Below are 18,269 nucleotides of genomic sequence, written 5' to 3' on the forward strand. Positions count from 1 at the left end.
AAGTGGTAGGCATGTTGTGTAAATCAAATGACACAAACCCCCCAAAAATACATTTTAATTCCAGGTTGTAAGGCAACAAAATAGGAAAAATGCCAAGGGAGTGAATACTTTCGCAAGCCACTGTATAATGTGAAACCGTTCAGATGTGCGTTCTTCTACAGCTAAGCTAGATATAACAGGCAGCATACAATATTATGGGTCATTTAGAAAATGCCACCAGAGGTCATCAGAGTTTGAGGTTTGAAGAAAGTGATTGAGCCCAATGCTACTTCCTTGTAAAAATGTATGTAGGTACAGTGTGAAAAAAAGTACCCAAAAGTCATTACTTGAGTAAAAGTAAAGTCACCCAGAAAAATACTACTTGGGTAAATGTCTAAAAGTATTTGTTTTTAAATATACTTAAGTATCAAAAGTAAAAATATAAAATATTTCCAATTCCTTATATTAAGCAAACTGGACAGCAATATTTTCTTGTTTTTTAAATGTATGTATAGCCAGGGGCAACACTCTAACACTCAGAATTTACAAATGAAACATGTATGTTTAGTGAGTCCATCAGATCAGAGGCAGTAGGGATGTCCAGGGATGTTCTCTTGATAATTGTGTGAATGGACCATTTTCCAGTCCTGCAATGCTTTCAAAATGTAACGATTACTTTTGGGTGTCAGGGAAAATGTATGAAGAAAAAAGGACATTGCTAAAGAAAATAAATGTAGTGAAGTAAAAGTTGTCAAAAATATAAATAGTAAAGTACAGACACCCCAAAAAACGACTTAAGTAGTACTTTAAAGTATTTTTACTTAAGTACTTTACACCACTGTGTTGGTAGTTGTGTTGTTGTGTGTTTGTTCTGATGTTGTTTTGTTTGTTTGTTTATTTGTTGTTGGTGGGGTTTTTTTGGGAGGAGGGGTGCTAGGAGGGGGGAGGAACATTTTTAAAGTGTTGCCACAACAGCAGTTGTGCAAAGTGTTCATGCCAACACAAATGAACGGCATAAGATATTTTAATTCAAAATGAGGCCTTACAACCCATGTTCAACCCTAGTCTGTATGGGACCAACAGTATGTCCCTTCTGTGTCTCCCTTTCTGAGCTCCTTGGTCTATTTTAAACGCTTAAGGTAGGCATAAACCTATTGTTAATGTTGCCTAATCACTCATGTAGTCATTGTTCATGCCTAAAGGAGTACCAGTAAATAAAAAGGCTTTGTATCAGCACAAACTTCATCGCCTCTAGTTTTCAATTTGCCATAAAATCAACTGTGAAGTAAGCTAATAAACATTGACTTAATGTGTATTTCTTTAAATTTTCAGATGTAATTCAAATAATTTCTATCCCAGTTGATTTAGTCATTGAAGTGTATATAAGTGTGCACACTGAACCACTATGAGAGTCAAAGTTTTCTATGACTACTTTTTCTCTTATCCTGCTTTTTAGAATTATGACTGCTATCTATGAAGCCTTAAATGTTCACTCAAAACATTTTCTGTACATAATAGTGTTCTGCAGTCCTGAGGTTACTCTTTTAAGGACTTATGCAACTTCACATTATGTTCCTCTGCCTGATTATGTTATCTTCGCACTCTAGCCAATATCATCACGCTGACTGAGTGCACTTCTGTGGGAATCCTGATCAAAGAGGTTCATAGATTTCTTTATGGAGGTGAAAGGGGGAACTATGCATCCGTCTCTGTACATTCATACTTTAGTCACACACGATATGTCAGACACCACTGGCCTGATTTTAACTAAACTTGGGTAAATGATGCATCTTGCCATAGAGATCTGGCATTTACAAAATACATTTGATAAGCCCAAGGGGGGCGCTATATTAATCAACTGAAATGTGGTTGTGTTACTGTTGCCTTATCTTAATGTACATATTACAAGGCCTCCGTTTACACTTCTGTCCATTATAAACGTGTACATATGATATTCAGTTGGAAAAATAGCATTCAGGGTCTTGTAGATAGAATTTCAGGGAAGTATAATTAAGCATACAGAAAACAAATGACTAAAATACACATTTATCCATTCAACTAACCTATTTGGGTTGGTAGAGTAGATCATTCATGTTAGTAGGCATGTTCTGAGTGACTTGCAGGCCATCAATCTCATCTGACCACATGAATCTATACAACACAAATATCAGAACAGGTGTACAGTAAATCCCATGTAACAATGATAAATAATTTGCTACAGTGCTTGAGCACCAGTGACAATGTTTTTTTTTTAAATACACAAGTTTATTTTACAACCCCTTACTTCAATCACTTGTTTCTAAAGCATGAAAAATCTTAGTTTGTAAATAAAATAAAAATGATAATAATAAAAAGCTAATCTAATACAATCAGAGAGTCCAATCAAGTCCAGTGCTGACAAGTCTTGGGAGTGTTTGTGAAATGAGTTAGGCCTACCTTTGCCCTGCCACAAGGACTGCCTGAACTCTGGAACCAGGGCGGCACTCTGGCAGTTCTGGATCTCTGAAAGAGGGTTGTGAGAACTATAAAAGCAGAGAGCCAAAGCAGAGGAATCAGTCTACTGAAATAGTGAAGAGACCTCTTCTTCTCTCCCGAAGGCTTACAGAGCTTCTTCCAACCCATCATGGGGGATACTAAGCTCTGCCTTCTGCTGCTGCTAGGCACCTATGCCTTGGCCCGTAAGTACAGCGCAATTTACACATTGTTTTTGAGGTCCATTTTTAATATATGCTTTTCATTCTCTACACAACTTTTTTGTAGTTTTGTGCTACAAGCATCCAGTTGTGTTGAAATAGGTCTACATTTAACAAGAGACGATATAACTAATTCTGGGTAGCTTACATACACTTTTTAAAATTGTCATTGACATATAAGCCTATATATATATATATATATATATATATATATATATATATATATATAATGAAAATATGCAGATACTCTGAATACATTTTACAGACAGACAATTGCTGCAATGGATGATGTTCTGTGCACTGGTATTTCAACTTTTTTCCTAATCCTTTTTTATTTTCATTATTCACAGAACAAGATATTGGGAATTCTGAGGGACAATCTCCAACTTGTCTCTGTAAGTTTTATTTTTTATTTATTTAAATGTTAGATGAAGGTAATCTTCCAGTAGACAATGGTCTCTACGGGAAAATGGGTTTTCAACTTTCAACAAGTTGCAAAATGTCACCGAGAAGAGAGGAGAAACAACCACATTGCTTGCTAGCTAGGAATCAAACTTCAGGGGATTTTGTTTTACCTCAGGATTACAATAAAAATATGTTTTCTTCCAGACTCCACTAAAAACCATAGTGGAATAAGCACATCTTTATTATAACATTTACTCCTTGTAGCCTAATCACAACAACTAGGGATCATTGCTAAAATTCACCTAGGCCTACTGAACTTGCACTGGTCAGCTGAAATGTGTGACTTTGGACACTTCTGATGATATCGCCATTCACTATCAGGTTGACTTTGCTAGCTAGCTACTGTCTGTAGCTATTTAGTTTCACCACAGGATTAAAATTAAAATAGCTACATGGTGTTCCAGACTAAGATACTAAGCAAGTTGTCAATACAACTCTGATATGGAATTTTTGTGAATTCGCCTATAGACTATACTTAATTTGCAAACATTTAAAAAGAGTGAATGAACAGGATGGGACAAAACTTATGCTTAGCTTTTTCTCTGGTAAAATTCTGATAATTTTCGTACACTAATTCTGACGTCATCAGAACCCAAAACAGGATATCAAACAAAAAAGGAGAGCGATTTTGTGAGAAGTTATCACGGCTTGTTAAAACCATAGAGGAATGGGCAAATCTTTGTTTCAACTCCTTGTAGTCTAGTACTCACAACGGTTCTAGGGAACGTTACTTCACCTAGGTCTACTCAATTTGCACTGGTCTCAGCTGAAATGTGTGACTTTGAACTCAATGATGAGATCATCGATCAGTGTCATGTTGACTTGCCAAATGTCAACACTATCAATTTTATCATAGGAAAGGTAGAGTCCAGAAGTCCTTATCTCACTAGAGATTAGATGTCTTTCATAACATGTCCCCACGTATTGCTCCCTTTTTCTCATAACTGTAATTGCAACGTTAGTAATTTATGCCCCCTTATTTTTAGTGGCAAAGAGGTTCAAGAATTTCAGAAGATTTCTGTACCAGTATGAAGCAGAGACACTTAATGGCGTAAATGGAGCTACCAACCTCAAGAATGGCCCTAAAGTAACCTGCAAGGTACGTGACAGACAGCTGAGCCCAGAGCCCTCCAGCAACTCTTCCGGGCTCTCACTCAACTTCCATTCCTCCCTTACAGAAGGGGACATTAAAGGGACAGTCCTCTGACCGTTCCTTTTCTCCTTCTCACAGGTCGAAATTGATGTGCCCCAAACATGCAGTTTCATCCTGCGCACCCCAGAGTGCTCCCTGAGCGAGGTCGTCCACGTCGACACAGAGGGTTCCGCTGTGTTCGCGCCCGCTGCTGGTGCTGAGGCTTTCCAGGCTGCCATGGCGAAGTACGCTATCACGTCACTCTTATCCCACAGCGATTTACAGACCTTTTCTATTGCTTGATAACGCTTGATGATAGAATAAGGGTATACTTAGTGGCTCTGATGAAATTTGACTACCGAAAGATCAACGTAAATAAATAGAAAATTGTGCATTGATCCTGAATGTGCGGAGATTCCTTTTCATTTCAGAATAAGAGTATACGAAATAAGATGATCACTCCTTTATTGTCCAGGAACCCCCTGAAGGTCATGGTTGAGGGGCAGACAGGTGTGAAACTCTTCCCTGAGGAGGATGAGACCACCACCATCTTAAACATCAAGAGGGGAATTGTCTCAGCCCTTATCGTGCCTGCCTTGGAGGAAGAGAAGAACAAGGACATGGTAAGAGCTGACCAAGGCAATTTCCTCACCTGCCAGCTCACAGCCAATTAGTCAGTGACGTGACATAACAGTCATCAGGTCCATATAGGTCTGGGTCATCAAGGCAATTTGATTTTGTTTGTGCAAATGACATAATAAACAGATAAGATGCCGCAATCTAGGGTGATAAATACCAAACAACAAGTTGTTACAATGACTACCTAGAATGACTGCACCATAGATAAAGCTGCAGGTCAAAGTCCTTCATAGCTTCATCTCAAAACTTTGTGTGTCCATCTTATTGAGTTGACCATTCTAGATCTATAATCTGTAAATATCCTTCTTGGTACCAGTCATGTGACAAGGAATCACAGAAACCGAAGTATATTGTGTTAACCTAATAATCGAAATGGATGTATGTTCGTCATTTACTTTAACAAAAACTCTCTCAACGTTCAGGCCACCCTTCATGGAGTCTGTGGCACCAACTTCGCTGTCAATTCCAAAGAAGACATCGCCACTGACGTGACCATCACCAGGGACCTGTCCAAATGCGACAGCTTCATTGCCCAGAGGGACCACACCAGCCCCCTGGCTATCATCTCTGGCATGGTTAGAGGGAGGGGAAACGTGCAAAAAGATAACTTTATGGCCATCATTTACAAAAAAACATTTGGTCATTCTTCGATTAAGCATTACATTTTAATAGAATATCATATCATAAATTCAGCCACGGGCCAATTTTCTTCTTGAGCGGATGGTCACGGGGCCCGAACATAATTGCAAATAATTTGTAGATTGCAAATTTACCGCAAGATGCCCAAACAGATTAAAATATTTGACTAAAACATCATCATTGCTTACATTTGTACACATTCACATATCTCTCTATTATTGTTGGAAATACTTTGGAGCAGATTTCCCAAATTAAAATCACTTGGAGCTGATTTGCTGGTATTTTTAGTCTTTTATGGCCAACATTTAAAAAATATATAACTCACTTTTTAAACTTTTTTTTTTTTACTTAGGGGGACAAATAAAATCACGTCAGTTGGGGAACCTTGATTTACACCATAAACCCATCATGATTATTGTTCCTGACAAAGTGTTTAATTGTGCTTCCCTGTCAACAGCAATACCCACTGTCCAAGCTGATCAGCAGCACCCAGACTTGCAACTACAAGTTTGACAACCAGAAGAAGCACATGACTGCTGGATCCTGCACGGAGAAGCACATCTTCCTCCCTTTCTCGCACCAGTAAATCCAGGCAACTTCAAATCTGTTTAATCCTATGAATAGAATACTGAGTCTGCAATGATGTTAGCCCAGATTTGACCCAGGCCAGTTTAGAATTCGTCACATGTTCTTCAATCCTCTTCCTAAATGCAGGACTGAGTATGGAGTGTCAACACTGGTCAAACAGACTTTGACTCTCCTGGAGACTAGCAAGATCAACGAAAGAGTTTTCAACCACAGTAAGAATTGACACTGGTCAAAATTCGTCTTTTACTCAAATGATAAACAGAATGTGTACTGTACCAGGCGGCCTTTACAAAATGACCTTTAAAACTAAATGTCTTCTATCTTACTCTCTGAAGATGAGGCCAACCTCAAGGGTTTACCCATGGAGGCTGCTGAGGACAAAGCTGCCGTCCAGACAGCAGATGCTGCTCTTGCCACCCTGAGGGAACTGAGCACCCTGTCTGAGACCAACCAGGGCCACCAGCGCGCCAGCACCTTCCAGAGACTTGTGTCTGAGCTCCGGGGACTGAAGGGTGAGGCTATGAGCCCTGCCGTCCCTGAGATGGTGTTCATATCGCACGCCCTGACCTGGCAGGCCCTGGCCCAGTGCGGTACTCCTGAGTGTAGCAGCGCCATGCTCCAGCACCTCAGGACCTTCGAGCCTGAAGCTATGGAAGTCGACGCCGCCGTCTATGCCCTGGGACTCCTGCCCAACCCCTCCCGCCTCCTTGTCAAAGACATGCTCAGCATGGCTCAGTACAAACAGAGCAAACCCATCATGTTTGCTTTAGGCAATGTCGTCAGAAAGTAAGTCCAAAATGTATACTCTACTTGGTTATTGACTGATAGACAATGACTGACGGTTTCAATTTAGTTTAATAAACATTATGGTTCAAATGTTCATTGCCACCCTCTTGTTTTGTGTTACTAGGCTCTACCAGGCTGAGGCCAAAGTCACCCCCGAGATTGCTGCTGTGTCTGAGTTCCTTGTCTCCCTTTTGGGTGCTGATTGTGCTGGAGAAAAGGAGCTGACCTTCCTGACCCTGAGGGTATGTTGTCACCTGTTGCTCAACTAATTAGATTCTTCTTCCCACCTAATCACATGACATGGAAAGCTTGACTTCTTTGACTGCTTATCTGACTCTCTCTCTCTTTATTTGTAATGGACTCCAGATTATTGGCAACATAGGAGAAGCCATGGAGGCCGCCGACGCTACCGTGAAGACCACCCTGCTGAAGTGCATGAGACAGCCCACCACAACCCTGCAGGTCCAGCTCGCTGCCATCCAGGCCTTCAGGCGCATGTCTGTGACCGATGAGGTAAACTATATTCGAACTCCAAAATGAACTTGAAGAACTAAAAAGGAGTGTAGGAGTGCTGATCTAGGATCAGGTCCCCATATAATGTTTTTCATTATGATCTAAAGAAATAGACAAGCTGATCCTATATCAGCACTCCTACTCTGAGACATGTGAATAAGGGCCATGCACTGCTATACTGTGGCACACATTCTCCTTTCAAAAATACATTGACTAATTAGCTGCCATTTTGTTTTTCCTTTCCAGGTGCGCTCTAACCTCCAGAGGGTGAGCTCATACGCTAAGGGTGCCGTGCAGAAGAGACTGGCAGCCTACCTGATTCTGATGAGGACACCTGAGGCAAGTGACCTGGAGCTGGTGAAGAAAATACTGAAGGCGTCGATGCAGGAGCAGAAACCAGACGTCCAGGAGCAGAATGCGCAGGTCAAGGCCTTCGTGACCTCTCACATCTACAACATCATCCACTCCAATGACCCCGAGACCATAAAGTATGTATACATTTTATCTGAAACAGACTTTGTCATAATATTATACAAAACAAGTTAAGTATCCAGTGTTAGTACTGATCTTTAATATTCTGTGATCCTAATCCCCAGGCTGGGCGAAAAGATCCTTGATGTCCTCGCTGACCCTACCATTGCAACCACTCATGGTGACTACACTACTATGTCTCGCAACTACAAGATGGATGCTGTCATGAACAACATGAAGACCAGCATGCAAGGAAACATGATCTTTGATCCCACCAGCCAACTGCCCAAGGAGATCATGCTTGAGACTACCCTAAAGGCTTTCGGCTATAACATGGACATGTGGGAGGTATGTAATAACAAAAATATGTTTTTATGTCTAGTAACTCATAATAACAGGTTTGTAGTGTGATTTTTGTTATATCCACTCTACATTGCATTGACTGTTTTTTTTTGTCTATAGATTGGCATGGAGGGAAAAGACTTTGAGCCAACCATTGAGGCTCTGTTCGGAAAGAGCGGGTTCTTCCCTGACACCGTATCCAAGGCTATGTACTGGGCTGGAGACAAGATGCCAGACCAGGTGAACGAGGTTCTGAAGAACTTCGCTGCCCCATTGAAGAATGAGAAAACAAAGGTGATTACCACACATCTTGTAAAAAATAAATATTACTCCACTGCATTCAGTTTGTGTTACGATTGTCATTGTTAACTCTTCTCAAATCTTTTCTTCAGGTCCCAGAGAACATCATGAGGGAGATTATCCGCAACTTCAACAAGCTGGCGAAGGATCTGCAGTCTCAGGAGTCCCCTGAAGCCATGGCCTATCTAAGGATCATGGGAACTGAGCTTGGATACATCAAGGGCAGCGAGCTGAAGGGCATTGCCCAATACGCAGCCATGTACGCTGAGATCCTCCTCAAGGACATGCCCACAATGGTAATTCACATGTTTACATATATGTGTACCTCCAAGTGTGAAGAGCCCTCTTGTTTTATTTCCAGCTAAGAACAATTTAATGTTTATAAAAATGTTCAAGAATGTATGACTTTTAAGTCGCTTTGGATAACAGCATCTGCTGAATGGTATATTTTACATGTATTTATTGTTATTGTCATTGATTACATTTCTTCCTGGGTTTAGTTCATGCAGCAGATGGTGGCAGGCACTGACAATGAAGTGTTTGCCCATTACATCTTCATGGACAACAAGTTTTCCCTGTCAACTGCCTCTGGCTTCCCTCTGAAGTTCTCTCTGTCCGGTACCTTTGCTCCTGGAGCTAAGGGTGGCCTGCGCTTTCACCGCAACATGGTAAATATCTCACTCACTGTTCTCTGCTATCTTCCTGCACTCAATCAACATTCTTTCACAAGATTCTAATTCCATTTTTTTGTTGAGTTTTCAGTAACAGTAGTTTTCATACTATTAATACATTTGTATCGAATTGTTTGTAGACATTTATAAAAATTCTCAAGTATTTGTAATAAACATTTGTAATAATAATATATGAAACATTTATAATAATGAAGGCATTTATACATAAGAGTTTTCTAATGGGCCTCTCACTGCTATCTTTTAACAGCAGGAAGTGTCCTTCATGCCCTCTGTGGGAGTGGAGTTTGTGACCCAGATGGGAGTACACATCCCTGAGTTTACCAGCTCCGTTGTGGAGATGCACACCAACATGTACCACGAAAGCGCCGTCAACGCCAAGATCACCATGGAGCAGAACCAGATCAAGCTGGGTATCCCTGCTCCTCAGGGCTCCACCCAGCTCTTCAGAGTCAGGTACATAAAAAACAACCAAAACAAATTCAAATTTTCAATTGAGTAAATGTATCAAAAGTCACATGATTTGTTATTTATTTTTGTTCTTTTGCTTTTCTTCAACAACAGCAACAGAATGCTGACAGTTACCTCTGGTCAGGCTACTCTGATCCCCCCCATGGACGAGGGCAGGACCAACGTTGTGAACTGCAACCCTCTCTTCTCTGGAGTGAAGTACTGCACCACCGTCCGTTACAACTTAGCTGGTGACAACGCTGCTGCTCCTTATTTCCCTCTCAATGGAGAGACTAAGTAAGTACAACATTTGAGGGAGTCTGGATGTGTTTATGGAAGGATATTGCTAATGCACCATGTATGAAGATCAAACTAGCATCATACTGAACAACAGTCTCTCTGTTCTAGGTTTGCTCTTGATATCCAGCCCACTGACGAGGTCTCTGAGTACACCGCCACCTTCGCCTATGACCTCCTTAGCGAGGGAAAGGAGGGACGCCAGAAGGTTGACACCGTGAGGATGACACTTAGAGCGGAGGGTAGGAACATCTGTCCAAGCACTACATTTCCCATGGTTCATACTGTTTGGTGTGAGTCAGTGGTTAAAACCAACTCACTCTCTTCCTCCTTGTTTCCCTAGGTGCTAAACCCACTGAGGCCACCGCCACCATAAAGTACAACAGGAACAGGAACATCCTGACCGCCAACGTCCAGATCCCCGACTATGATGTGGAGGCTGGAATCAGGATTGGTCTCACCGACAGCAGAGCCAATGGAAAGTCCATCACCATCGACATCACCAACAAGAACATCCCTCAGCTGTCTCTAATTGGCCGCGCCAAGTAAGTAAACGCAAAAGCCCTCCCCTTTAGCCACATTCATTGGTGCATGTCTTCATAGATCAGCACATGTTGGAAATTAATTGAATCACTAAGAGATTCTGATGGTTTTCTTTCCTCCAGGCTTGAGGCCATGAGCGACAGTATGCTGCAGGTCCAGCTGGTTGTCCCTGCCCTCAAGACTGACGCAGTTATCACTGCCACTATGAAGAGTGCAGAGGAACTCACTCTGGAGCTCAGGAGTGACATCAAGCTCCCCGAGACCACCTCCATTCAGGGAGTCATCTTCAAATACGGTACGCTGATTCTACAAATTCATAATACACCATTGTGTAGGGAGGTCTATCTTTATGTGGTATGTTTATTTGACTAGTATGCAATAGACATAAGGTTCAAAGTTGAATGTACTAATAATACAACATGTTTTCCTTTTAGATGAGAACAAGGTTGAGGTTCAGCTGGTGTCCGACATGGGCTCTGAGATCCAAAAGGTCATCCCTCATACCGAAGCCCTCCAGGCATGGCTGAAGCAGCTCTCTGAGGACATCCTGGACCAGCAGGTGGTCAAGACCGACATGAAACTGCGTCAAATCCTCACCAAATCTCTTGAGGTAAGACAACACCCAAATCCTTTTCGTACAGTCTCCTCAATTCATTTCATGTTTTATTCTTCCATAGAAGTCAAACCAATGGTGGCAGATCAACGCATAACAAAATAGTTTTTTAACAGGCCATCAACATTTGGATGGACAAGATCACCTTCGATGTTCCCATGGTTGAGACACTGAAGGACAACATGCCAGAGCTGGCGATGCCCACAATGCCCGAAAGACTGTTCCTGAAATCGTAAGTACATCTGAAAGCAGTATTCTCTTTTTGGGGTCTATTTTTTATAGAGCCTAGTAATTTTCTATGTGATGTCAGTGTCCAGTATCATAGTCTGATAGTAACAAACTATTTGCATTATTTCATTCCTTCAACAGTGAGAGCACATTCAAATACCAGTTCAACAAGAACCGTGTTACCATCACCATCCCCATGCCATTCGGAGGAAAGTCATCTGAGGAGCTGAGGATCCCTGCCATGCTGACCACCCCACATCTGTCCGTGCCCCAGGTCGGTTTGGAGCTTGCCTCCAAGAAGGTCCAGGTCCCCACCTTCTCCATCCCCAATGACTACAAGCTCACTGTGCCACTCTTCGGAATGGTTGAAGTGTCTGCTAAGGTGAACAGCAACTACTATAACTGGGAGGGAATGGTCTCCGGTGGCAACAACTCTGTGGAGAGTCCCAGCTACATTGCCAAGTTTAAGGTGGTAGCTGACAGTCCCATTGAACTCCTCGCTTTCACATCTGAAGGTAAACCTTTTTTCTTAACTTTTTAAAAACTTTTTTGATTTTTATAACCTTAACCTTAAGTTCATTGAACTTCCAAATCAGAAATGTTTCGTAGTTTTACAGATTGCCATATTATCATGTTTGGAAAGGAAGAAACATGTTACATAATAACTTCAAATTAGATTATACAATATAACCTACCTTGAGTCAGTTTGACTGATTTACCTTGTGTGTAATATAGTGACTTCATGTCCCTTGTTTTGTCTCATTACAGGAACTGCCCTCATCACTGACGTGCCAGAAGACTCTCTGAATGTGATTTTGAATGGTTCCCTGAGCCACAAGCTCATTGACACCAGCTTTGAGGTAATGGAAACCGTCAGTGTGTCAGACAAAGTGAGAGCCACAGGCAACCACAAGATTCAGGTCTTCAGCCCTCTGGGTCTGCAGACATCCTTGGACATCACTTCGCAGGCCTCCTTGGCCTCTGACATGCTCATTGGAGATGCTAACATGGATGGTAGTGTAACCCTTGGATCCGTGACCGCCAGCACCACCTATTCCCAGTCTTTCTCTTTCGAACACATGAAGAAAGAAGCCAGAGCCGAGTCCACACTGAGGGTGAACTCCCCAATCCTGGAGATTGTCAACAAGCTCAAGGCCGGCTATGCTAATGAGCAGCTTCTGATTGAGTCCAATACCAACCTGAACAACGACCCCATTAAGCACACCACCAAGTTCAGCATCAGCTACAAAGAGGCCCAGCTGACGATCCAGTCCGACTCTGTGACCAAGGCTGAAGAGAAAATGATCCGCAGCAAAGTGGACTTCACCGCCTCCAGGGATGAAGCCATCATCAGGGTAGAAAACCAGGCTGATGATACTGAGAATCGTGCCTACTCCCTGCTCTCCGGAGCCCTGAACCCCGCCAGCCTAGAGATCAATGCAGACGCTTCCGTCAACGTCCTCGGCAGCCGCGCCTTCCACAAGGCTGCTCTGACGCTGAACAAGGAAGGTCTAGCAACAAGTGCCACCACCACCGCCCAAAGCAGCCCCATAACCTTCGAGAATGTCTTCAATGGTGGAGTCGATACCACCGGGGCCCATGTGTCCATCAACACCAAGGGGGCCTTTGGGGAGACCACCGCCAACCTTAACTTGGAGGGGAAAGTGGCAAGCTCTGAGGTCTACCTAAACAGCATTTTCAAGGGCAATCTCTTCGATGCCAACACCATGAACAGAGTGAACCTGAAGGTGAATGAAGACGGCCTGGCCCTCACCAACAAGCTGGTCGCTGAACTGTATCAGATGGAGACTGAGAACACACACAGCCTGACTCTCACTCTTAAATCTCTGGCCCTCCGCTCCAAGACCGAGAACTTCTTCAACAAGGAGAACACCTACAAGCACGACATCTCTGTCGACATTCAGCGCTTGGGTGTTGCTGTGAACGTGAAAAACGACCTCAAGATCACAGAGATTAACTTTGTCAACGAGGCTATGTTCAAGGTAGAGGATTACAAGATGGAACTGACCGGCAGCCTGAAGGGAGTCTCTTCTGAAGAGGCCAATTTCAAGCACACTTATGAGATCAGTTTTGCTGACATGACCACCACTGCTAAGTGCAACACCAATGGAAAATATGCACTCTCTCAGATGACACACACCGCTGACCTCGAGATTGCTGGTCTGTCCACCAAGTTCAACAGCGTGGCTAGCATCAATTCTGAAGCACTGAACTTGGACAGCACTGTCAACGTTGTCGCTGAGCCATTCATGGTTGACATTTCTGCTCTATTCAACTCCAACGGAACTCCGAATATGTTTGGAATTCAGAACATTGAGCTGTTCAACCAGTTCCTGTTGAAGGCAGAGCCCCTGGCTTTCTCCCACTCCCACGAATGCAAGGCCTCCACCAGCCTCCAGCTGGAAAATGGAGACTCTGTCAAGACCAACCTGGACAACAAGATCACCAGTCGTCTGACTCCTCAGGAGCTGTATGCCTCAATGAAGATGACATCCAAACTGAATAACCATGAATTCAACCAAGAGCTTAGCGCCTTGAACAATGCTGAAACGATGGGAATGGAGATGACAGGAGCTGTCTTCACCACCATCTTGAACAAGGCCGGTGAAAACGAGGAATACGCCATCTCTGGTTCCCTGAAGTATGAGAAGAATGTTGACAGCCATTTAATTCTGCTGCCATTTGTTGAGCATCTCCCTGCAGTCATTGAACAAGTCAAAATTGCCACAATGATGACGATGGAAAACAGCAAAGGCCTACTGCTAGATATTGACACCAAATACGAAATTAGAGCAAAGATCCAGGGGAAAGTGGGTGACCTGAAACAAGTTGTTGAGAGCTTCGACATCAACCTGTTCATTCAGGACCTGAAGAACTTCATCAATTCCATTGAAAGCCACATTCCTACACTGATAGCCAAGATTCCCACTGAAGAAATCATGAATGTCCTGAAGTCAATCAGGGACACTATTATGAGGTGGATCAAGAAAAATGACATCACTGGCAAGATAAATGCTGTTTACACCAAAATTGAAGAGATCCTGTCCAATTACGAGGTTGAAAAGATGGTTGAGAACATCATGGATGAGGTTGTGGAAATCATGAAGTCCTACCAGCTCAGAGAACACATTCAGTCAGCAAGCAATGTTCTTAAGTCTATTGATATCCAAGTCATGCTGAACAAAATCATGGCACATGTGAATGAGTTTGTAAATGAACTGAATGCCTTTGACTTCAAGCAAATGGTAGACAACATCAGTGTCTATTTCGATAGACTGACAGAGAAGATCAGGTCTTTTGATTATAACACATTCGCCGAGGAGCTGAAACAGAAAGTCATCGAACTGAGCAGGGTCCCCTGTTTCGGAAAACTCAACGGAGAGTTCAGTGTCATCTCACCTGACTACATTATGAGCACCAATGCTGAGTTCCGGAATGCCACAACTACCGAAGTGACACCAGAGTTCTACGCTATCCTCAAATCTCAGGCCACTTCTACCTTTGATCTGTTCGCCTACACCCTGGATGCCAAAGTTGACATTGCTGTGCCCAAGATGAGCCACCTGTCTGTTTCTGAGAACATCAAGATCGTGCACACTGACTTCTCCGTGGACCACCAAGGAACAGTTGCCTTCTACAGCACATCAGTCCAGGCTTCCTCCAAGACCAATGCCAAGGCCACAACTGAGCCCTACACCGCCGAGCTGGTTAGCAATGCCTTCTTCGACATGGAGAATGGAGTCTCTACCACACTGGAGACTACCTACAACCACAATGTGAACCTCCCATTTCTCAACATCTTCAGCAAGGCTGCCATAACCCAGAAGGCAGTTGCTCTCCTGGAAGGTGGCATTGTCACTCTGACTCTTACCAATGAGGGTAACGGTAAATCTGCCATCCAGGATTACTCCGATGAAGGAACCCACAAGTATGACATGCAGATTGTAATGAACCTCAACACTGTCAAACTGATCTTCACTGGGGTAACCGACACCAACAACCTGAAAATGAAGCAGAATGTGAATGCTGAAGCCAGCATTTTCAGTCACATCATCATTGAAGCCAACACTGAGACCGAAACTCCCTTCATCAAAAGCAGTGTTGCTGAGCTGAAAGCAGAGGCTAAGGTGCAGGATCTGAAAATTGAGGTAACTGCCTACTGCAACACAGAGCTGGTAGGCAAAGTTGAGGGAATTATTTCCAACTCAATCAACTTCATCGCTACACCCTATGAGTTTGTGTTTGACACCAAGAACAAGGAAAACACCAAGATTGCGCTTCCCTTCAAGTTGACTGGAAAGATTGATCTTCAGAATGACTTTGCCTTTACCCTCAACTCTGGAGTGCAGCAGGCTAGCTGGACTGGACTGGCACGATTCAACCAGTACAAATACTCACACTACTTCACAATGGACAACGGTGAGCAGGAAATCCACGTCTTCGCCCAGATCAATGGAGAAGTGAACCTTGATGCGTTGAAGGAGCCCATCTCCATTCCCAAGAGAGCTGTAGAATTCATAGGTAGGACTGAGTTCTCTCTGTGGGAGGACACCGGTCTGAGTGTGCTCTTGACCACACCTCAGCAGACCTTTGACATGGACACCAAGCTCACATACAAGAAGAACCCTGAGATGATCACCATTGGCATTGACATGGAGCCAATCTTCAATGCCATCAACAAGCACACCAGGAGTCTGAACAAGAACATGATCGTTGGAAGGGACAAGGCTGTTGCCATTCTCTCTACCTCATTTGACCAGGCAAAGGCAGAGTACGAGAAATACAACATTGAGCTACCCAAAACTCTCACTGTTCCAGCACACAAAGTTCCAGTGCTGAATATTGAAGTGTCTGGTTTCACCATTCCTGTGCCTGACTTCAGTCTCATCACAATGCCTACTATGCATGTTCCATCTGCTCTTAGCAAGCTGACCCTGCCAAAAATCACTCTGCCCAAAATGCAGAGCAACATCATGATCCCTATCTTCGGTGACCTGACCTACGAGTTCTCCATGAAGACAGCTGTGCTGACAGTGAAGGCAAATGCTGCTGTTCTCAATCAGGATGACATCATTGTCCGATTTGACGCTTCCTCCACCTCTGAGTTTGATGCTCTGAAGGCCAAGATTGATGGTAGCGCCACCTTGAACAGGAACAATGGATTGAAACTGGCCTCTATCCTGAATTTGGAAGCGATGTATGTTGAGGGCAGCCATGACAGCACCATCAGCCTCAATAGCGATGGTATGGATGCCTCCATCACAAATACAGCTACCCTCTGGACTCTGGAAGTCAACCAGGAGGTCTTTGGAAATGCCCAGGAAGGCCTCATCATCTCTGTGTCTTCTCCAAATGCCGGACTCCTAGGACTCCAGCTGCAGGCCAAGAAACCACCCCAAGTGAAAGGAAGACTCTACGGCAGATACCCGGTAAGACTCGTGTACATTTCAATGACTTGATAAGTACTGTTTGCAATGTGTTCATGACAGCCATGTAGAGCATGTTACAAAGCTGTTTCACTCACTTATTTCTGTTTCTGTTTTCATTCTCTCATGCAGTCTGAACCCACCACTGATGTGGAGATCATGGCCCTGAAAATGTCTGTGATCAACTCTGAGAAGCTGAACATTCAGACCACTTGGAATATGGAGGTTCCCACTGAGATGCTCCTGGTAGTGAAGGCGAAGGTGCCTGAGATCATGTCAGCAGTTTGCATGGAGGATATCCTATCTGCTCCCCAGAAGATAGCCGACAGACTTGAGGGTAGTATGGAACAGATCACGGATCAGGGCAAGGTCATCTACAAGAGGGCTGCAGAAAACATTGCAGCTATGGATCTTACAGCCATCACAGACAAGCTCTCCAACAGTGTCATTTTCGTCCTCAGGCAGTACCAGAAGAATGTTCAGGTTTTGCTCGATGCTGCCATCAAGTTCCTGAGAGAGACCCAGTTCCAGATGCCTGGACTTGAGGGAAAGATGTCCGGTCTTGAGGCCTACCAGAAACTGAGTAGATTATTTGCTGAATTGGTTGAGGAAGCTATCAAGAAGGTTCCAGAATTCTTTGCCTCCCATGGTGCAGCTCTCCTTGAACAGATCAGAAACGTCAAATTCACACTTCCTGGCTCCAGCAACCTGGTCAGCGGGAGAGAAATCCTGGATGACCTGATGGCTGCCATTGAGAAGATTCAGAAGCAGGTGATCATCATTGTGAAGAGAGTCGGAGATGTCCCTCTGGAGGATATTGTGAGCAGGCTGTCTGCATTCCTGCGCTTAACCGTGCAGAAAACCGAAGAGCTCATTGTCTCACTGAAATCTCAGGATATGGAGAAACTCACCGTGTGGATGAGTGACGTCTTCAGCGAAGCCATCGACTCCCTTGCCATGTCTGATATTGCACAGCAGATTGAGGAAGCCAAGAGAATTATCCGAGAATATCGCGACCTCTTTGCTGAAATGTCCATTGAGCAGCTCAATGCTGACATCCAGTCTTGGATTGACTCCGTGATTCAGAGTATTAATGCCATCCACATCAAGGTCACTGAGTTCCTTCAGGACATTACCAGAAATGCTGAGTCTTTTGTGACAGTGAGTGACAAACAGATGGACATTGAAATTCCTATTCCATTCATTGCTCAGCTTAACATGTAAAACATATATGCACAATTCATTGGCTTTCAACTTGCAAACATAACTGTTATTCTCATGTAGCCTATTCATATTATAATGCATTTCCATTTATTTTTTGTAAGTTACTAATTTAGTTTATTATTCACAAGTTAAGACAGCCAACTTAACTGGTTTAATTTTGCTCCCTATGTGTCTTGTTCTTTTTAAAAACTTGAAAGAAAAACATGAATAAAGACCATTTGATGCAAATGA

General features: G+C 43.3%; 1 protein-coding gene across 1 annotated transcript; it reads left to right on the plus strand.

Annotated features, from left to right (window-relative positions):
* The first annotated feature begins 2,531 nt into the window (after positions 1-2,531).
* Positions 2,532-18,269, plus strand: LOC115107556 (apolipoprotein B-100-like). The gene is made up of 26 exons (XM_029630959.2): positions 2,532-2,657; positions 3,023-3,067; positions 4,124-4,236; positions 4,369-4,514; positions 4,745-4,892; positions 5,331-5,483; positions 6,005-6,129; positions 6,262-6,347; positions 6,471-6,921; positions 7,046-7,163; positions 7,288-7,434; positions 7,681-7,922; positions 8,031-8,253; positions 8,368-8,541; positions 8,640-8,843; positions 9,048-9,215; positions 9,487-9,692; positions 9,801-9,983; positions 10,095-10,225; positions 10,327-10,528; positions 10,649-10,821; positions 10,961-11,136; positions 11,256-11,371; positions 11,509-11,882; positions 12,136-16,817; positions 16,947-18,269. The coding sequence occupies exons 1-26, from the start codon at positions 2,603-2,605 to the stop codon at positions 18,036-18,038; spliced, it is 9,933 nt and encodes a 3,310-aa protein (XP_029486819.1). The 5' UTR covers positions 2,532-2,602; the 3' UTR covers positions 18,039-18,269.

The sequence above is a fragment of the Oncorhynchus nerka genome, linkage group LG24, assembly GCF_034236695.1.
Source record: "Oncorhynchus nerka isolate Pitt River linkage group LG24, Oner_Uvic_2.0, whole genome shotgun sequence".
In the NCBI taxonomy this organism is placed as follows: Eukaryota; Metazoa; Chordata; class Actinopteri; order Salmoniformes; family Salmonidae; genus Oncorhynchus; species Oncorhynchus nerka.